We start from the raw sequence: 21,829 nt of genomic DNA, 5'->3' as shown, positions 1-21,829 counted from the left end.
CAGTAGACCCCTGAAAGAAAGAAAGTGAACAGGCAGCTTGGGCCCTGCCTCCAGTACTGCAGGCTGCTCCGCGCTGATCAGGCCCCGACGACAACTTTAGGTAAAAAGAGAAGGTGGCCCCAGGTGAGTGAAGGTCTCTGGAGGTCCAGGTTCTGGGGTGATGGGTACAACTGGGCAGACGAGACCTTCCAGTACCACTTTAACAACACTTTCACCTCGTCAGCCAGAGGCCAGCTGCTCCTGCTTCACCCCTTTCAGGTACCGCAGGATCTCGGTCCCCAAGAGATCCCCACTCTAAACATCCCTGAGCCATCCTTCTTCCTTCTCAAGGTGGCTCCAGTCAACCCCTGCCCAGCAACAGCCCCTGAGCCAGCCCCCCAAACCCGAGAGCAAGAAGCCAGCGGTGCTTCGTGACACAAACATGCATTCGTTTTATTCACAAAACAGCCTGGTTTCCTAAAACAATACAAACAGCATGTTCATCAGCAGGAAGCTGGCCGTGGGCAAGGGGGCCCCCCAGGCACCCACACCCACCAGCAGGGGGCCACGCAAAGAAGCCCTTTCTTCTGTTGCCATCAGCAAGGCCAGAAAAAAAGGACTTATTTTCTCTAAGGGAAGTAGCCAGGATCGGAAATATCGAGACATGGGCTCCCCAGATCTCAATGGATAAAGGAACAGAACTTTCATTTTTGCAAAATCATCATTGTCGGGGTCGGGGGGGATCCCATTCTGGGTACCACGAGGGCAGCACGGCCGGACTGGGCCCAGGGGTGGGTGGGCCGCTCCCTCCCCCTCTGCGAGCTCCTCGCCGCAGCTCTGCACGCGTGGATGGATAGAGGGGTTTCGACGCGGCGCCATCCACATTCTCTTTATAAACGTGAGTGGATTCTCCAGGCAAACTATGCACTATTTCATGGTCGGAAAGAATCAAAGGAAGTTTAAATGAGGGTGGAGTTAAACTGTGCTAAATTACAGTAGTGCTTATTAGTAACTAGATTTCAAAAGGTTACAGAAAATTTACATTCTCTACACAAAAACTGCATCTCCTGCACAGACAACATCGACATCGACACAGGAAGGAAACTGATTGTCCATTCTTTGCCCAGGAAGTCTCGGTACTTTATAGATTCGTCTCTACCTCTTTTTTGTTGTTGTTCTTCCGAAAAAGCAGTTAAAATTTTTTTTCTTTTTCTTTTTATACTAGGGACGTGGAGATGTTAAAACGACAACAAAAAATATATATATAAAAACAGGAATGAAATCTGTGAGAGAATATTTTTGGTTCTAAAGACGGGTGCATCCGTTTGTCTTCGCCCGAATCCCTTGCCGGAGACCACACGAGCAGTGACATTGCACGGAGAGGGCAGCTTTGGGTTCCCGCCGCCGTCACTGAAACCACCGGAAGGCGGCTCCCGTCGGAAGCATCACCTTCTGGCGGGGGCGGGAGACAAAAACAAGGAGAAGAGTTCAGTCAGGGTCCGGTGGGGCCTGATGCAAAGATGCTCCCCCGTGGACGGCCTCATGGCGGAGGGACGGGCATGGAGTAAAGGCAGCCACCCCGTGGAGTTCCTGCCATCCTGACCAGGCCAGAGAAGAAGCCTTGACCCGCTGGAGAGCCCGGAGCACCCTGAGGCCCCCCGAGCCACTGAGTCCAGGAACCCTCCTTCCAAACAGGAAGACCCATTCCCCTGGGTCCAGAGGCCACAAGCGCCAAGTGGCTGTGGGGCATCGGGGGCCGTGTGCATGTTTCTGTCGAGGGAGCATGTAAGCATATGTATGTGTGCCTTGAGCCATGCCACGGTGTGTACTGTGTCCGGAGCTGTGGTGGGGAGGAAGGGTGTTTGCTGTACACCTACAGTAAGACTGCGTACTGGGCAGGGGTGTGTGCGCGCCTGTGCGCGCATGTGTGTGTCTACGCTAGATGAGAGGGAGTGCCTCTGTGTGCATAGAGGTGTTATTCTCTGGGCAGGAGAGCAGATATATGAGGTTTGGGGCTTGGGGGTGGGGAGTAGCCACGGCTGGGATGCCATTATTGTTTTCCAACCATTCTGAACATTTGCGTCCAGCCCACTCATAGAGGGGCGGGGCCGGGGCCGGGACAGCAGGCTGAAAAGATGCTTTTGTACCCAGGCCTGGCACCGCAGCTAGGCTGCCACGGCTGGGGGCACAGGGACAAGCTCTGCCACGAGGGTGGATAGAAAGAAAGCAGCTTGGGAACCCTTCTGCCTGCTCTGAGCTGATCATCCCATAGTGGACAGGCCTTGCCTACATCCCAAGATCATAGCAACCCCCTCACTCCAGGCCCATGGGACCCCTGGCCACTACCTGTGTAGCCAGATTGACCTTGGGGCCCTAAGAAACCCCCAATCTGTCAACTGGGGGTCTAGATGCAGGGTTCTTCCAGGCCTCAGAGCAGGGCAGTGGGCACTGGGGCCGCTCTATCCTTGGGTGGCCTTAGGGGAAAGGCCAGGCTCTGAAGGGGCTAGTGAAGGGCTTACCCCTCAAAGCCACATGGTCCACAGGACAGAACCCCTCCAGTGGCACAAGACAGGGCCCCTAGAATCCTAGGTTATGGACTGGAAACTTGAGGATATGTCTGAAAGTCAGCAACTTAGGACTATACGGGAACATCAATAACAGGAAGGGGTTCAGGATCCCCGGGGCTGGCTAGGAAGTGCTAGGCCCCCTCCTGGAAGTCTACGCTGCAAACTACAACCTAATGAGATCTCAGGATGTGGCTCTGACTTTTTTGGGCAGTGAACTGGTGTCTGGGAGGCTGCTCTAGAACCCCAGAGCCCAGGGACTGGCTGAGCAGCCCCGACTCGCCCCAGTAGGAAAAGTGGGTTGGGGGGGTAGGGGGTGGGTTTGGACTGCCAGACAGACACAAGAGCCCACACACCTCCCTCTAAGGCGCCGTTACCTCCAGAGCAGCGGAAGGCTTCTTTTTGAGTTCCTCACATTTTCTGAATTTGCAAATCTGATGGCCAGTCTTTCGGTTCCTACAACTGCTGCACTGCTCGCAGTTGATGCGCCGCCGGCAGGGCGCACACATGCCGCAGCGTTTCCGCTTCTTCTTGCCCGAGCTGATGGCCGAGGCCAGCTCTCCCTGCATGGGGTACTCGGCCAGGCCGGCCATGTGCAGCGCACTCTCGGCCAGGAACACGCCCGCTGGGGTCATGATGAAGAGGCCCGGGTTGATGGGGAAGGCGCCCAGGTAGGGGAAGTCGGACTGGCCGTTGAGGGCTTCGGCGCCCGCCACGGCCTCCATGTCGGGCAGACCAGCACCCGCCTCGCTCATCAGCGGAAGGTGCTCCTGCACCACGCGCTTCAGCATCTCCGTGGACTGCGCGAACTGCTGCAGCGTCAGCTGTCCCTCGGCTGCCAGCTCCGTGGCCCGCTCTGCCTTGCTCAGCAGGCTGGCCACAGCACCACTTTTGTGCTTTGAGGTAGGGTTGCTTTTGTCCACAGCCATGGCCGCCGCCAGGTCATGCCCATTGGCCAACAGGGAGGCGGCAGCCGCGGCAGCAGCAGCCTTTTCAGCAGACTCACTGCCCATCATGCTGCCACCACCACCGCTGCCACCACTGCCCCCGAAGGAAGAGTAGTGGGAGAGAGGGCGGGAGCGGCGCAAGCTCTTATTGAGGGGTTCGCTGATGATGCCGCTCTTGTTCCGACGTTCGGGGGGGGGTGCATCATCCGCCACCGAGGCTGGTGCCAGCGGCCACCGCCGCACTCTTGTCGGCCCCTCCTGCCTTGGGGCCGCTGCTACCGCTGCCATTGCCGTTGCTGCTGCTACTGCCACCGCTGTCCTGGGGGCTACTGCCGAGGCTCGACATGGTGGGGCCGAGGCCCAGAGCCCACTGCTGGGGGGGGGGCCTGCCAACTGCGGGGAGTCCACAGACGAGCACCGGGCCCTGCTGCCCACAAAAGAGATGCCTGGTGGGCCCTGCTGCTCAGGGCAGGCGCATGGTCAGGTGTCCACGTGGAAGGATCTTCACTCTATTGGGACAAAAGGGTACAGGGTCAGGGCAGCAGTAACCACCTCCTTCCCCAACATCACCACCGCTACCAACAACTGTACCACCATTGTAACAACCACAAGCCCCACTGGACATTTATTTAAGTGCCAGACGCAACATGGTTAGGTAGTTTTACTTTGTACTATTTCAGTTCAGACTCACAGACCCCCTTTGAAGTAGTGGCTAGTAATATTCTATTTTATAGATGAGGAACACAAGGTTTAGAATTGAGCAGGGATCCACAGCGACTGAGTGTCATGGTAGAAGCCCAGCCTGAGTCTGTACAGCCTAGATCTGCAGCCACTTCTTCCCGGGCTGGGGGTAGGAAAGAGCTAGCGAGGTTTATTAATCTCAGAGGGTTATAGAGTCACCGTCCGCTTTCTAGTCTTCCTTCCCTGACCCATCCACAAAGAGGGGTTGGAACAGCCTCTGCAAAGCTTGAAAGTATAGATCAGAAGTCTGGGAAGCTGCTCCTAGACCCTCATTTGGCAACTCCTAATATATACTGATTATCTCAAAGCTCTGACAAGTCCTGCAGGGAAAGGAAAGGGACTCTAACAGGGGTTACAAAATAGACCACGGAATCCTTATTTCAAGGAGCATGTATCCTCTTGCTAGAGGTCAGGCAGCACTGTGCCTGAGGATAATCCTTCTCCTGGAAGAGTGGGGGGACACACTGTGTACTATTGACACAGGATTCCTCCTCTCTCAAACCACAGTCATCATTACCTCAGACCCCACTCTTGTCTCTACTCAGGCCTCCCTGCTGTGCTCCAGCCTGGCTCCCGGATGGGTCTGGGATGCGGTCCCAGTGAGAGCCCAGAGCTGGGGTAGGCTAGGCTGTGGGCAGGAGGGGCCTCTGGCCGATGCAGGCTGGAATGAGTGGGTGTGACCCTCCAAAGAGCACAGCCTGTGCTTCGGCCACATCCATGTTTCAGAGGTGCCCCTTTCCAGGATAGAGCCGGCTCTGCTCAGGCCCCAGGGCTAAGCCTTACAAGCAGCTAGGCCCCTTGGCTCTGGAAGGAACTGTCCAGAAGGAACGGAGCAGCCGTTTCCTCATCAGCCCTAACTCTCTAGTGTCCCTTCCCTGCCTGCCTGCCTGCCATGGCCCAGCAACCCCTGGGAGAAGGGCGGGAGGAGCAGGCCCAGCCTGAGCAGCTGGCGGCTCAAGGGGGAGGCGCACATCTGGCCGGGCCTGTCCCGCCCTAGGATTGGGGGCGGCACACATACATCTTTGTCCCCAGGCAACCCCACCATCCCCCAGTCACAGGACTCGGCCGGTCCTGGTCCCGGGAGGTCATCCAGTCCAACCCTCCGCACTTACACAGGGGGAAATTGAGGCCCTGAGCAGACAGGGCCCCCTGCTCCAGGACTGCTAACGAGTGGCCACAAGGAGGAGTGAGTGTAGGAAAGGGAAAAAAGCTCCATCTCCTAAATGAGGCAAAAATGGCAGGCATCAGCAGACAACCAGACCGCTCCCTGCCTCTCCCCAGGGGGCACTAGCCCATGAATGCTCCTTCCAAGTGAAGGTAGATGGGTGGTAAGGGAGAACTGGGCAAGCTGGCACATTCTACTGGGACAAACCCAGGAGGGCCTGGCAAGGTGTCCCGGCTGGGCTGGGAGTAGCAGAGATCAGAGTCGTCATAAGAGGAAGGGGATGATATACACCCAAGGATAGCTGTGCTCTGTCCCACCTCCTGAGGGCTAAGCCCAGGCTGGCTCTTCAGGCCTTCCCTCAGAAATCAGTACCCCTCTGGGCATCAGTGACACCTGGCTAGGTGTTGGGAGACTAGGGCCAGTGAGGTCAAGGCTAGAGACTGTCACCCCAAGTTAATTGCCCCTGCCCATCTGAGCTCAACTATCCTACTCTGGAGCACAGCTCCAGCAGCCCCAGACATGGTGAGGGGAGAAGACAGGAGAAGGTAGGAGCCTCTGGGCTGGAGAGGTGGGGAGGGGAGCAGTCTGCGCCCTAGCCCCCCTGTGTGTCCCCGCCTCTGCGGCCTGCTGGCTGGTGGCAGAAATCGATAGCTGCATTAACGCTGCTCTTGCTCTACTCCCTCCTCCCTCCTCCCAGCTTCAGGATCTGGCTCTGCGTGCAGGGCGGGCAGGTCAATTAGAAGTCAGCTCCCTCCAGCACGGGCCTGCGTTCAGGGCTGGTGCTCTGCCTGAGTCTCTCTGCTTTTGTCTCCATCCCTAGTCTCGTGGTAGGGACAAAACCTCATGTTCTGTTCATCTCCGGCCCTTTCTTTGAATCTCTCTGAGCTTTTATTTTTCTGTCCTTCCTCAGGGATTGTCCTCTCCCGGCCCCCCATGTCCTGGGACATGCTGAGCTGTGGAGCAGAGGACGTGATATGTCATCAAACAGGTGCTGCAGGCAGAGCCCTGATGTGTCAGCCACAGAAACCGAAGGTGGGGCGAATACAATGGGGACTGGCACATGGGTAACACTGTCCCCAAAGCCCAGAGTGGGCAGAAACCAACATCTACTTAGTCCCCAAGGCCTGGCCCCTAAGCTTGTTCCAAATCTGCCCCTATACCTGGCTCATCTTCTCCTTTAGACCCTTGGGAAAGCTGATGCCCTGGTCCCAGTGGACCACTGACCACAGGGCTTGTTTGCCCTACTCATGGAAGGGGAGGACTAAGGATCTCCTCCCAGGCCCTAGCCCTCTACTGCAAGGCACACAGCAACCCCCTCCCAGGATACGAAGGGCCTGGCAGTGCCCAGGCAGCAGGGGAGGAGCTGGGGCTGCGTTGAAGCGGAGCGGGAATGAGCGGGAGGGAAAGCTGGCGGGCAGGCGGGCGGCGGCGGGCGCATCCATCNCCCCCCGCCCCGCCGCCCCGCCAGCCGCGGTCAGCCCACAAAGGACCCCTTTGTCCATGCAGGAGCCGGGCCGGCCGGGAGCTGGGACCAGGGGCTGACGGGTGGGGACAGAGCCCAGAGGGAGGGGGGGCGAGGGGGGTGAGGAGGGAACCAGTCATGGAGAGCTGGGGGGCAGAGGGGGACATGGGGACAGAAGAACAGAGACAGGTGGTGCGGGAGGATCATGAGACAGAGAACTTGAGGGGCGGGTCAGAGAAAGGGGGACTTGGAGAGGACAGGGCACAGGGTCAAGGTCAGAAAACAGAGCTTAATGGGAAGCAGAAAATGGACAGATTCAGGCTCAGAGAGATTCAAGGCTCTTAGCCCAGCTTTGGAGACTGGAGTGTCTGACAAACATGGAAACAGCCCTGAGGAGAGAATCCTAGACTCTGGGACTTGAGGACCAAGAGAAAGCAGTTGGATATACCCACAGCTCTGAGAGGGAGGCAGGGGGTGGGTGGGCCCCAGCCACTCTGGCCCAGGGCCCGGGGAAGCGGAGATAGATAGGGAGGAGGGCTGAGGGTCAATGAGTTCTTGGCCTCAGAGCCTGGCCTTGCGGCCCAACCTCCTATGGTCTCTAGCTTACTGGCTAAGCTGGGAAGACAGGAAGTCAAAGCTAGGACCACTCTCCTGACACTGGGACCATCCCCTGCCTCTACTCTCAGGCCCTAGTCAGTCCCAGAAGACAAAGACCCACCCCTCTCCAATCAGCTCCCAGCATCAAGTGATACCCAGGGTCTTTAACTAACTCTATCTGCTAGCATTTATTGAGCACCTACTGTGTCCCAGTTCCTGCTTTCCCTCCTTGACTCCTTCCAGAAGCCAGCAAAATAGAAACCAATAATTAATTTGAGAGACGAAGAAACTGAGGCTCAAAGAGGTATCAGGCCAAGGTCAAGCCACTGGTGCCCAGGATAGCTAGAATTTGAACCCAGAACCCAAGTGTTAGTCACCTTGTTCTGGGACTACCTTCGCTCTCTACCTGTGCAAGTGACAAAGTAGCCCAGGGCAAGGTGACCCAGCTACCCCAAGGCTGGCCCCCACCCTCCAGGGTTGTTACCTTGGCTGTCACCTTTACCTGGTTGTGGGGGTGGGGCGAGTTGTCACAGACCCCAGGGGAATGTCTTCACCTGGGGGGTTGGAGATGCCCAGGCAGGAACCCGGAATCCTGGGCTACTGACCTCATAATGCCAGCTAGCAATGAGGTCACCGGAGGTGATGGTAATGCCCTCACTCCACCCTGAGCCCCAGAGGAGCAGGGATTCATCCCCAGCAGGGCTCTGTCCTGAGCCCTCTGGGCCAGACAGCAATGGGGGAAGGGGCACTGGGAGGAGGGATGGTGCTGTCTGCACAGAGATATTCACACCTCCCGCTACCTTTTACTGAACAGCAGCCCCATGCCCTGTGGTATTGGGGAGACAGTGCAGGATACAGAGCCAGCACTGCCCTGGAGGAGAGCACAGGAGCTTGGCCAGTGGTCACATGAACCAACAGGGAATGAGAGCGACCAAGTGGAGCACTGAGAGCCTTTCTGGAGGAAGAGACTGGTAGCCTGTGAGCTAAAGATGAGGAGAGGTTACCAAAGGGGACATGAGCCTGAAAACGGTTCTCAAGAAAAGGGGACGAGGGGTCCCTGGCTCAGTCGGTAGAGCATGCAGTACAGCATGTGACTCTCAGTCTCAGGGTCTTGAGTTTGATCCCCATGGCGGGGGATAGAGTTTACTTCAAAAAAAGAAATGGAGAAGAGGGTGCGAGGTATGGTCGAGGTTGGCAGAGTCCCAACTGGGCAGGGCGCTGAGGACAAAGGTGGGATTTTTTTAAACAGCTTTACCGAAGCATAGTTTCTTTCTTTTCTTTTCTTTTTTTTAAGTTTGTTTATTTATTTTGAGAAGGAGAGACAGAGACAGAGAGAGGGAGAGAATCCCAAGAAGCCTCCTGACTTGAGGCTGGAACCCATGAACTGTGAGATCATGACCAGAGCTGAAATTAAGATTCGGATGTTCAACGGACTGAACCACCCAGGTGTCCCGCAGTTTACAAGTGATAAAATTCACCCATTTATTAGTGTACAACTCAATGATTTTTAATAAATTTACAGAGTTGTGCCGCATCCACCACTGCCAAGGTCAAAGTCTGAGAGCAAAGTGCCAACTCTCTTGTTCCTTTGCTGGCTAGAACAGACTCCCAGCCATCCTACCTGCTGACAGACGGCTTCCTGGAGGAGGCTGCATTCCAGAGGGGCCTTTAGGACCTGGAGGCACCAGCCCAGTAGGGCCCACCATTCCGCCATCATCTGGGCAGCCAGCTTTGCAGACTTGCACGCTCTGGCTCTTCACATTCTTCCCCACACCTCCATGTGCACTCCTGATGTCCCTGCTATGCCCTCTTCATGCCCCCTCCACTCACTTTGGAGCTGGTCTTCTTAGGGAGGTGAGATGGACCGACAGACTGATGGTGGGCAAGCCAGTGGTGGTGAAGAGAACAGACCACAGGCTATGATGGTTGAACTGAGCTGAGCTGAGCAAGCCAAGGCGGGGGAGGGGGGTGTTGGGGGTTAGGGGTGGCGTCTCTGATTTCCATGATTCAGCCTAGGGAGTTTCCAGAGGGGAAAAAAGCTACACTCAGGCCCAAGGAGATGCACATGGAGACACTGGTCTTGGAGGCTGGGAGAAATGCAGCCCCCGCCAGAGAGCACAGGGCACACATCCAGCTACATACAGATGAACACACATTCAAGCACATAGTGACCACTGCTAACACCCAGCAGATGGCCTGGGGTAGGACATGCCCTCAGTACTACTAGACTTTCCTCAGGACTAATACCCCAAGACCAACTACCAAAGACAAAGCAGGGGGGTGACAGTCCTGTTTCCCTGGCTCCACACCCTTGACCGTCTTAGGAGGGGTAGCCCATTTCATGGACAGGAACACTGAGTCCCCAGGCAGGAGGTGTGCCCTGACCTGTAGCTCTAGGGAGTGATCTGGGACACCTCAGATAAAGACAGTGTCTTCCTCACTAGGTACCTCCGTCAGGCCAGGTTCCCTCCCTAGAAGAGTGAAAGGATCAGGTGAGTCCTTCCTCTCTGTGTGACCTTGGCAATGGCCTCTGAGTGTGTTTCTCTGTCTGTAACATGGAACCAGGACGATAATAGTTAATATGTTAAGGAGGGAGGATTTCCTGTGTGCCAGACACTATATCCCTCGTCTCACTGAATCTTCCTACACACCTTACACCTTCAGAAGGAAGATGATTATTGCCCCATTTAGAGCGGGCAGTTCGAGAAACAGTTGTGATACAGGAAAGCAATGCTCTCTCCATTTGGGACCCTCTGGAGCTAGACTAATGTTTCCCAAAGTGATGTCCACGCTGACACTAGCCTGGGATCAGAGCTCACACACACACTGACTCAGGATCTCCCTCCCGGTGGTCAAACCAAGGAATAAGTGGAGGGGGATCTATCCTTCTGGGGCTTGTGTGTGGGAAGCAAGGGTGTTAACAGGACCATGTAGGGGACTGAGTCCTAAACTCAAAAGTTTGTGGCTCCATCCTGTCTCTTCCTGTTGACTTGACTGAACCTCTCCCCCATACTGAGCCTCAGTTTCCCATCTGTAAAATGGAGAATGGTTCTTACTCCTCACCCCAAACTGTAAAAGTCATTATCCCTGAGGGGCCCATGAGGAAAAAAGTAGAGAGACACAGAAAAGACTCTAGTGACCCCTCCCATCCTCCAAATCCCCGAGGACCTGAATCTGCCTGTGATGTGATTTGCAGATGGGGAAATTGAAGACTGGAGAGAGGGGTTTTGAATAGGTCACAGTGTTGAGACCAAGCCCCACATATAAGGCCTATTTGGGAGAGGAGCATCTAGCTCCTTCCCAATCCTGTCTCCCCAGAAGACATAATAGCAGACCCTCACAACGCACACTCATTCTACCAGGTACTGTTCTAAGCATTTAACACACATTTTCTCACTGAATTCTTTCTGTAACTCTTTAACTAGTATTGTCGCCCATTTACAGGGTGAGACTCAGGGAAGTAAAGTCACCTGCCACAGGTTACAAGGTCAATGAGGCAAAACCAGGTCTGTGTGATTCCAAGGCCTGGCTCTCCAACACTGGCCAAGGGCTCTGAGGGACATGGAAGGAGGGATTATGGCTGGAGGATGAGGTCCCGTTCAGCCCAGCCGAGGGGAACCCCCTAGGTTTCCCATGGGTTCTGGAGGATGGCTCTCAGGCTCTGGGCGAACATGTGAAGGCACTGTTGCAGAGAACTCTGCAGCTGTACCCTAAGGCCCAGGAAAAGACAGGGGAAGGGGCTGCGGGTGGGCCGGACGGGCCAAGCTAGGCCAGAGAGCTCCGGGCATTCCGGCGGCCTCCGCAGGAAGCAGAATGGGACGGAAACCGGCTCCTGCCTCCTCCCCCAGAATCCTGTGGGCAGCCCAGCCGGGCCGCACAGAGGCCCTCTTTGTGCCTGCCCCAACCCGCCACCCGCGGCTGGCCCAGGGTTTTGAGTTTCCTGGGGGGTGGGGGCCCTGTCACTGCTAAACCTCCAGCTACCTCCCCCTCTCAAGGGTGGTCACAGCAGCCCACAGCTGGCGGAGGAAGTGAGTGGACGGCCAGGACTACCCCAGAGACTCCGGGGGGCCTGGAGTCTCCCCACGTCTCATTCCCCCAACACTTACACACCCTAAATGGGGGGCTGGTGGTGGCCAGGGACCCAGGACAGAACCTGAGAGGCCATCCCACCTGGGCCTGCCTTCTCTGCCAGAAGCCACCAAGTCCACCATATGAACCTGGAACCCCACCCCCATCTCACTCCATCTTGGTGTTCTTGGGCCCAGGTTGGCATACATAGAGAGGCTGACCGGGCTGGTAGGACAGTCCCCTCTGTCAACCCCATTTCCCACTCTCCAGAGGCTCCCTGGACACACAGAGCACATCACAGGGGGAGGCCTCAAGCTCACTTCAGCATTTCAGGGACAAATACCTGGATGGTATAAATGTGCTCAAGGAACACTGAGTCCCAGTGAGTGAGCCCTGGCTGGAGTGCATATCATGAAGAACAGCACTACAGACCAGTATATCTGCACCTGTATCCACCTAGGAGGTGTATCAGATACTGTGCATGTTGTGTGCATGAGTGTGCGTCTGGGGACTGTGGGTGTGCCTAGGTGTGAGTGCACAGACTCTCGATGTTGCTCTGTGGGTCTGAATACTGATGTAGACAGGAGGCTTATAAACCAGTGCAGATAGAATGTCTGACTGTGTGACCTCCTTGTGTGTACAAGTGGAGTGTGTGTTATCTACATCTGTGGATGTAAGCACATGCTGAGTGTGCATGTGTGTACAAGATAGTGGTTTACATGGTGGCTAGATGTTTGTGGGTTCTTCCAGCCCATGAATGTCAACACACTGTTGCCATGTGTATACCAGTGTGTGTGTGTGTGTGTGTGTGTGTGTGTGTACGTACGTGTGCACACGTTGTACAGGGCCTCTAGGGGTTCTGAGATGTGAATGTGGGGCCTAACTGGGATGGGGATGGTGCAGACAGGAACTGGTGCCAGGTGCTGGGGCCCCTATGGAAACAGGAAGCTACCCACAGGTGTGCTTGGGCTGTGGTGGGGGTTGGGTTCCACCCACGTTCAGTTTGTCCCCCTGAGAAACCAACCCAGGGTTCCACTAGCCAAAAGCCTGTCCCAGTCCCGAGAGAGGCACCTTCCTTGCCTGACATTCAAGTCTTAACAGCTCTGACCAGCATCTTACCCAGCCTGCCTGGCCTGAGCGTGGAAAAAACTGGAAAACAAAAGCCCCCAGACCGCAGGCCCTCCCTGCAGAAGCGTGGGGGAGGCAGGCATGAGGCAGGAGGCTGAGGAGGAAGGAGGGAGGTGTCGCCGCAGCCCCGGAACACAAAAATAATGAGGCGAGAGGGGCCATGGGGCAGAGCCGGCTGGTTCCGGAGTCGCTATCTGACCTTGACAGATGCCACAGCTGGGCGCCTGGAGAGGAGCCGCCGCCACGGTGCTGCAGAACGGCCCCCACCCCCTGCTACCTCCCCCAGGCCAGGTCGATGGATGTCCAGGCAGGCCCCAGCCACAACAGGCAGCCACCACACCCGGTGGGAGAAGGGAGGCCTCAGAGTGCAGCCCAGTTAGGAGGTGGGGGTGGGAGGTATGAAGGCAAGGGAGTGGGGGCAGGGCACTGCAGGCCATGGGAGGCAGCACTGTGGTCTCCTGAGGGCACCCCGGCCCTCAGGTGTGGCTATGTGTGTGACAAAGAGTGTGCTATTGTGCTTGTGTAGCTGTGAGTCTGAGTGCAAGGGAAGCAGAGTGTGACTGTGTGTGTGACAGAGACAAAGATCATACTTGTGTGTGTCCTTGGGGTCACACAAGGCTGGAGAGTGGGGCTAATGTCCCTGAAATGGGTGTGGCCAAGTCACTCGGGGTGGGCACTGATCACTCCTCTGCCCCTGTCCAGAGCCACAGCTATCCTGGAGGGTTCAAGCCATGCTGGGGCCAAAGGAGGGAAGGAGGACAAAGAGAGCCACAGGCCCCACCACCACCAAGTTCTGTCACATGCTCATGGAGCAGAGATACCCCTGAGGCCCTTCCTGGCCTACCCTTTCTCCCACTGTGATGGGGGTCTTAAGCATCGGTGATGGACACCCGACTGGGCACCACCACTCTGGGGACATCATCAGGGGATGGGGCGTGAGCTGCAGGAGGGGATGCTGGGCTGGAGGCGGATTAACAATTCCGAGCACTGGCTGCATAATTAAAAAATCATTACAGGCGGGCGGGCAGAGCTGAGTGTGAGCTCACGCTCAGAGCAGGCGGGGACACTGCCATGGCGCTCCCCCTCCCACTGCCTCCCCGAGGAAAAATCCCACCTGCTAATATAATTATGGAAAAACACAAGCACAGAAATTTGGTTTCAGCAAACAACGTGCCTGAGTGCCCAGGGTCTGCCTGGCCCTCAGCACAGCGAGCAGGCTGGTCACTCATGCCCAGAGCTCAGGGTAGTGAGGCAGGCCCTGCTAGGTCCATACTCCAGACCCCAACCTCCACCCTCCCAGAGCTCACAAGAGAGGGAAGGAAGTAGGCGATATAACGCCCAGGCCCTCAAATCTCAAATCAGAAGACTGGTCAGTCCTGATAATTTACAAATAGGGAAACTAAGGCTAAGGAATCTGCATGAGGTCGCCGTGTTCCTGACAAAGCTGAGAGGAAGAGGTGGATTCCGCTGCAACACTTCAGGAGCTCCATACTCCCGCCCTACCCCTNACCAAACACCCCCCCCCACACACACCTCAGGCTTCTTCCACTCTCACTGCGCTGAGCAGAGCGCCTCTCTCCCTGAAACTGAATGGGACTGTCCAGCCATGTGCCCTGGCACCGACGGGAGCTTACCCTGGCCTGTACCCCACAAGTGGGGGCGTGGGGAGTCCCAGCCTCCCAGTTCAGGGACAGGGCGTCCTGGGCTCGTCTGGGTTAAGCCAGGCGAGCCGCGCTGGCTCCCGCCCCGAGAAACGCGGCCAGCTCTGGGGCACAGGCCCCAGAACGGCAGGAACAGCCGCCATCACCTCGGGCCTGGAGCGGGCGGTGCGGGGAGGGGAGCCGGGCCTAATTAGTCGGCCTGGGACCCGGGCGGGCGCCGGGGCGGCAGACGCAGCAGCCAGAGCAGCGCAGGCACGTCCGCGACCGGCCGGGAGGCGGCGGGAGGACGCGGCGCCCTGAGACGCTGTGGGACAGGCAGCCTGGGAAGGACCGGGCCAAGGAGATTCCGCAACGAGCAGGCCTGCCTCCCCTCATTCCTCGGTGCCACCAGGCGCAGCAATTAGAGGCTTTCAAAGTTTGTCCTTAATTGGTTTCATTTTTGCCTCATAAATGATTCATGGCCCCTGAGGTCTGCGAGGCGGCGGGGGAGGGGGGGGGAGTGGCAGAGGAAATTTGGGGAGGCTTTTGCCTGGAGCCAGGCCCCCTACCTAAGGCTGGGGAGGGGATGACAGGGGCTGGAGAAGCCTTGGGCAGGTGGGATCCTCCAGCAAAAATAAAAACCCAGGCCCTCTCCTTGGGGCACTAATTAGAAACTGTAACTCCTTCTCTGCAGACCAGAGCTCTGTGATCAGGCCCAGAGCCGTTGCAGCAGCTAGGGCCCTGGGAGCATGAATAATAATGTAACGATAACACAATAATAGCGTCAACAATAATAATAACCATGGCAGAACTCTTAAGGAGTCCTTACTAAGTTCCAGGCATGGAGCTAAGAACACATGCATTATTTCTTGTAACCACTTTCCCATCCCCAAGCTCTACCAGGGAGAAAGTACCATGATCCCCATTTCACAGATGAACAAATTGAGGCTTAGAGATTAAGATCTGCCTTCTGACACTCTGATGCCAGAACTCTCACTCCTCACTCTCAGAAGCACAGGGCTTAAGCCTGGATATGGGGAACACTGCCTACCAAGGGGATCAGGAATTGCAGGCCCCAGGCAAGTCAGGGAAGGTGCTGAGACCCACAAAGTCCCCAGGGGGCACCAGCAGCCCCACATCCAGCTGGGCCAGGTTAGCTCTGCCCCTCAAAAGGCTGTGTTCACCTTGGCTGAGCAATGTCCTCACAGAGCCTTAACTTGTCTGCCTATAAAATAGCAAAACAGAAGCCCTATGCCCCTATTTAGAGCTAACTCTGTGCTAGGCATGGGGTACAGAGAGATGCCATGGACCCCACCTTCAAGGAGCTCCCAGTCTAGGGGGCTATATGTGGCACCTACGGACAGATATACACACAGAAGTTTTTAACATTCTGTGCAGAGAGCCCTGAACACTCAGCCAATGGCCAAAGCCAGTACCACAGAGCTTCGAGGAGGTAAGGTGGGTAAAGGAAGCTTCTCCCTTCTGGCCCTATACCCAGCTTACACAGGATGCTCAGGGAATCAGGATGGCCTGCTTAAACCCAAGCCTACAAGTCAGACCTTGAAGAAATCCAGTACAGACCACATCAGAGTGCCATGGGATGCAAAGTGCCCAGCTCAGCCTGCCCGTGGTGGGAACTTTTATTCTGAGCAACTATTAGATGAGGCCCACACAATTAACTGCAGGGCCCATTTGGGTCGTGGGGAGGTCCTGAGGGAATAAGCTAACAAGTGAATGTGGTTCGGAATGACCCCCGCCCCCCCCCAGAGGGCCCCAGGGCTCTGGGCTGCTAGCTGTTGGCCCCTGGGTGCCTCACAAGTATCACCTCTTCTTGTGTCCTCCAGCTCCTCTGTCCAACCACACACACCAGATTCCCTTCCAAAACCTGCTGACTTTCTCAGGCCCTGGCAGCAGCACAGTCCCATTGGCTCCCTGCTCTCCCACCCAGCCTGGTGCCACGGCCAGACACTTCAAGAGATTCTACTCCCTTGTGCCTCACCACAGCACTCAGAGTGGCTTATGTGATCATCCCATTTAACAGATGAGGAAAGTATCTCAGAAAAGCTAAGGAACCTGCCCAAGCCGCACAACTTGGAAGAACAAGTCCAAACCTCTTGAGAGCCCATGTTCCTCACCTTGCTGGCCTCCTGTGGGTCAGTATCCCTGACCTGTCCTAACAGCCCATTTGGCTCCCATTCTCCTATTCTATAGATGGCTACCTCTTGCCCCAGCCCTGACCTTTCTTCCTGTCTGCACAAAAACTTTACTCCTCTAGACACTAGAACTTAGTCAGGAGCCCTTGCGGGGAGGTACTAGAAATAGAGTCTCTATGTACCAAAGGCAGCCTTGGGGCACAAGGCCTCCTGCCTCAACCAGCCGGGTCATCTTGAGGATTAGGTGAGGTGGTGGAAGAAGCCCCTACATGCCCCTACAGGGCAACACACATGTCTGATAGCGGGGTTAGGGAACAGAGTCAACTTTAAGGCCCCTATCACTTGGAAGGGGGCTGCCTGTCGAAGTACTCCTCCCCTGGGAAGAAGCCTAAGCTTTATACACCCCCTACACCATCCTGCTGGAGGATAGAGCTTAAAAGATGGGCAAGTCACAGCCTCTCTGGGCCTCAGTTACTCTATCTGCACAATGGATCTGTAATGTCCCTTGAACCCTTTAGAAAAGGCTTTGGGTACAGCTTTAAAGGTTTTGAGAAAAGGGGTTTATAAGAAGTGGACAAAACATTCAGCTGTCTATGCTGGCTATGGGCACTTGAGACACTGGAATTGGCATACAAAAGCTTGACAATGGCTTGTTGAACATGCTAACAAGTGGCTGAGTTCTCAGGATGCCCAAGTTCACCTACCACGTCCAGTCAACAAACACTTCCCAGGAGCAGACACTGGGTCAGGATACTAGTCTGCCTCTTCCTCCTCACTGTCCCCAACCAGGTCACTGGAGTCCCTCTCCCCAGCCTGCCCAGGAAGCTGCACGTCTCAGGCGGGTCAGCACTGACGTCAGTAGGACTGACTGGGCGTGGAGCCTGCCACCTCCGGAACCACCAATTAATTAACTTTTTCAAATTAATTTCCCAAGCAAAATTCCATAATTACATCTATCTCCATCAGCCCAAACTGGGCAGGCAAGAGGACCCCTCAGTGATACTGAACGTGGGGTGAGGGATGACCATACCAGCCCTAGGACCAGGGCAAGGAGGTGCTGGGGATTGAGTTTCACCCCAGCAAAGCAACTGCCTAATGTTCTTATGGATGCTGTCTGGAAGGGAGGAAGCTGAAAAGCCAGAGCTCCCTAGTCAGGAGGTGGGGGTGCTCAGGTGACTCATGCCTGCCCAGCTCATCCTGCTGCCCCCATCCCCCACCCCGTGCCCCCAAACCACAGTGGGTCTTGGCAGAGCCCAGTAGCAGCACAGGCACTGCGAGGCTGAGGAGGCCACGGCTGCAGCGTTCTAATTTCCCAAAGGGGCTGAGATTAATTAGCTCACACACAGGCGCAGAGAGGGAGAGGAGAGTGGGAGCAGGGGCGGGTAGCATCAGGCGAAGAGCTGGCTGGCGCCCCTCCCTGCCCGCCNGCGGCCTTGACAGCCTGGGTGCTCTGAAGGTCAGTGGCCAAGCCGGCTGAGCCAGCAGACTGGCACTGTCTCCTTCCCAGAATCCCTGAGACCAAGGTTGGGGGGTGGGGACAGCAACCAGGAGGACAGCTCCAGGTATTCGTGAGGGTTCCACTGTCACCACCATCAACAGAGTCTGTGCCAGGTGCTCTGTCCACATTTTCTTGTTTTATCCTTGCTGTAATAACCCAAAGGTAAGCACCACGGTTCACCCATTTCACAGATGAGGACACTGAGGCTCAGACTTGAGTGGGGCAATAACCATGGATGGTAGAGGTGAGACTAAAATCCAGGCGTGCCTAACTCTAGAGCCTTCCTTGCTCCTCTTGGATCCCGTAGCCAATGTGAGGGCTGCAGGAACACTGGGCCTGGCCAACCTGGGAACACCAGTAGAAGGCATGTGGGTGTGTGTCTGACTTACCTCTCCCCCAGAGAATTTGTTCAGCAGACTATCATTTCACAGATGCAGAAACTGAGACCAGATAGGGGAAGTGATTGCCACACATCCCAGGACCCTAAACCCAGAGAATCTACCCCTACATATGAAGCAGTACCAATTTCCAGAACAGAAATCTGACTCCATGACCTCTAGTGAGTCCTGACCTAGGGCCATACTGTGCCTGGTGCTCTCTTTGGCTAACTGGCACACTGACTGGAGGGTGGGGGTCACTGTTCTGGCTGACCCAGTCTACAGAAGATATCTCCACCTCAAGGGCACTTTCTGCGGGGCTTCCTGGAAGGGAAAGGAGCCCCCAGGAAGGTGGGAGGTTGGGGGGTGTGGGAGGTGTGTGACCCTGACCAGGCCCCCAGGCGGCTTCGGCAAGAGCAGCAATTGAGTTTCCCAGAACTTGTCTACAGAGATATCCCTGAAACCATAAGGGGCATCAATCTGCTCCCTGGTGCATCCCCTGGTCCTCTACCCCAGTCCCAGTGAATCACAACCCTCGCAGAAGCCAAAGCCAACAGGGGTCACCCTTCCCAGGCCTAAGGAGTGAGCAGTCCCAAGGCCCTTGTGTCCAAACCTAGGGAGTGCCCTGAGATAGCAGAGGTCCCTAGGACAGTCATGGGGCTGGGTATACGTGGGGAAAAGGCTGGCCCAACCAGGAACATTACTTATCATATGATTATGGGGATGGGTAGGACCCCCCTGCTCTGAAGCACAGTTTCAGACCATGGAAGTGTCCAAATGAGCTTTGGGATCAGAGTTTCTCTCCCAATCTGCAGCCCACATTCTAGGTGGCCTCAGAGAAGCTGCTTGACCTTGCTCATCCCATTCTATGGTCTGTGAAGTGCACACGATGACAGCCCCCGCCCCCCCTGAGTCAGGGTCCTAGAGAGGATAGACGTTCTCAGTGCAGGGCCAACATACAGAAGGTGCTCAACAAATGACAGCTGTATTGTTATTTTTACTGCCATCATCAGCCAGCACAAGAGTGTCAAGAACAGCTCGAGCCAGGAGTGCTGGGTAACCTAGGTTGTGGCCCCAGGTCTATCACTGCCTTTGAGTCTGAGCCAATCCCTCGTGCTTCAGTCCTCCAGCCCCATGGAGATCATTCCTCCCCTGCCCTTTTACCTGTGGGGACAAAGAAAGATGAGCATTGGTAGAGGTCTGAAGTCTACTGGGGGCGGGGGGGGGGGCGGGCAGCACTCAGCTGTCCAGGCCTGCATTGCCCTGTCTGGCCACAGGAAGAACTCACCTATACTTCCTGCCGATCTATCTTCCGCCTTCCCTGGGCCCCCAGCCTGGCCTGCTCTGTGTCAGCGCTTCTTCTGTCTCCAAAGGTCCCCAAAGTGCTTTCACATAGGTGTGTGCCAAGCCCCTCACCATACTGCAAAGAACCTTTTTGCCACCTGTAAGTCCCTGCTGAGTCTAACTTGTGGCATTGCTGTGTACTGGTGGGTTGGGGAACCGAGAATGCCTCAGATCTATTGTTGGCTCTGTTTCCTCCCATGTGGTAAAGTCCCCAGGAATGTCCAGACATCCAAGGACCCCACATTCCTCTCCCTGGGTCCAACCCATTCCCATGCCTCCCCCGCTCTGTGGCCCCAAGGTCAGCCTCTTCACTTCCACACCTCAGCGTTCCCATCTGAGAACAGCCGTAAAGAAGGCCGAATCCAAGACAGTCTAATTAAGGAGTCCTGTGGTGGGGTACCACTCCCAGGGAAATGCCGGCTTTGGCAGAGCTGTCAATTCGGGAGGAGGTCTGGACTCACCTGGAGATCCGGGTGAGACATGGTGAGAACCACACCCCACCACCTCCTTCAGGTCTTACAGCTTTCAGACCCAGAGATAAGGCTCATACTCATTTCACAGGTGGCAAAAGTGAGGTCAGAGTGGCCCACGGTTGCAAAGCAGGCCAAGTTTGGAGGTCAGGCCTGTCCAACTCCAGAGTCCATGGCTCAGGGGACATCCAATCCTCCTGAATGACCATTGCTGTTTGTTTACTTCAGAACGCCTGGGCCCCTCTTCCCTCCCTGACCACTGTCTAGGCCTTTATGAGGGGGATCTTTGTGGTCAGGAGGTGGGAGCTAGCTTGGGCCCAAGTCCTTATAGTCACCTGCCCCTTGGCCCCTCCTGGGGTCTCTCAATCTTGTAGAGAAAGAATGATCTGCAGTCTGAGTGTTGGGTTGACTGTATCTAAAGTCCTTCATGACCATGAAGTCAGACCCATCAGACTCAATTCTCTCATCTGAAAACTGTTTTTCAGTATATGAATAAAAAGATACGCCCCCCCCCCCTTTCTGCCTAGTCCAGGGAAGGCAAGCCCTAGACCTAGTGCACAGCAGCAGCTTACAGGCTCCCTGAGGCCATCCCTTTAATCCAGCAACCTAGCCGCTCCTTGTATTAAAGTCAACTCTGTACCCATTTTGTAGGCCAGTAGACTAAAAACCAGGAAATCTGTCTGGATTCTAAATCTTAGTGTACTAGCTGCAAGGTGGGGGAGATAATGAGACTTGGGAGCCAAAAGAACTGAGGAAAGCGGATGCCACAGTAAGCAGGCAGGCTCCTCAGGCACAGCCCACTAGATTAAGGGGGTCTCTTCCCCCAATTTCTGGCACCCCCAATCTCGAAGGACCCTGTCCCAAGCGGGAACAGCAGCTGGCCACTTGGCACTTCCAGGAAAAATGATTTTCCACAGCTTTTCTTTTCCTGGTCTTTCCTTTTCCTAGCTACCTCTGTATCTCTCCCCCATTTACGCCCAACATGCTCTACCTGGGTCACACCTCCCCATCCTGGAGGGCAGGGTGGGTTTAACACTTCCAAGCCTGATACTTGGGCCTCTTTCCCTAGAGAAAGCCAACCCAATCTGGGGAATGGGGGAAAACACCTCCCTTCTCACACCCACATTACAGAACTGAGGTGACTCTACATGTCCAACTGTGTCATGTGTGTGCGTGTTTGCATATGTGTGAGCACACATACCAGGCTGTGTTGTGTCAGTGCTCCTGGCCCAATTCTGTGGAACCATGCGGTTTTGGGCTGTGGCCTGAAGGTGGAGCAGACATACAACTACTTTATTGGAGCAGTGTCTGAGGTCCTCCCAGGGGTACAGCACGGCCACGTGTGACTACGTATGTCCATCTGCCTATGTATGTGCCAGCACGTGTACATGCCAGAGGCTGGGGCTGTGACTGTAAGAGCGTCTACAGATTAGCTGACCAGGACCGCACTGTGTGGGTCGCTTGTGTGTGGCTGGGTCGTGAGGAACTATGTGTGCTGAGCGAATATGTCTGTCCCAAGTGTATGCCCCTGGGTGTGCCGTGTGAGGAGTGCGTGAGTGCGCTCTGCCTGCAAGGCCGCAGGGCCTCGTGGGGCTGCTAGGGATGGGGTGACTCACGTCTCCTGAGCTCATCCTGCCGCCTGCCCGCCCAGCTCACCCTGCTCTGCTGGGCTCATGGCCGCCAGCACAAGAGGGCT

At 55.8% G+C, this 21,829-nt stretch overlaps 1 protein-coding gene across 1 annotated transcript in view; it reads right to left on the bottom strand.

Annotated features, from left to right (window-relative positions):
- Positions 1-407: 407 nt before the first annotated feature.
- Positions 408-21,829, bottom strand: part of CXXC5 (CXXC finger protein 5) — a 33,093-nt gene continuing 11,671 nt past the window's right edge. Inside the window, 3 exon segments of the mRNA XM_077768753.1 lie at positions 408-1,431; positions 2,921-3,716; positions 3,718-3,999. Coding sequence (XP_077624879.1) covers positions 1,387-1,431; positions 2,921-3,716; positions 3,718-3,836 — 960 coding nt within the window. The 5' untranslated portion in view covers positions 3,837-3,999 and the 3' untranslated portion in view covers positions 408-1,386.

Source organism: Crocuta crocuta, unplaced genomic scaffold (genome assembly GCF_008692635.1).
Source record: "Crocuta crocuta isolate KB4526 unplaced genomic scaffold, BGI_CrCroc_1.0 scaffold64, whole genome shotgun sequence".
Classification (NCBI taxonomy): Eukaryota; Metazoa; Chordata; class Mammalia; order Carnivora; family Hyaenidae; genus Crocuta; species Crocuta crocuta.
The sequence above is the reverse complement of the archived record's forward strand: the minus strand, read 5'-3'. Positions and strand labels throughout refer to the sequence as shown.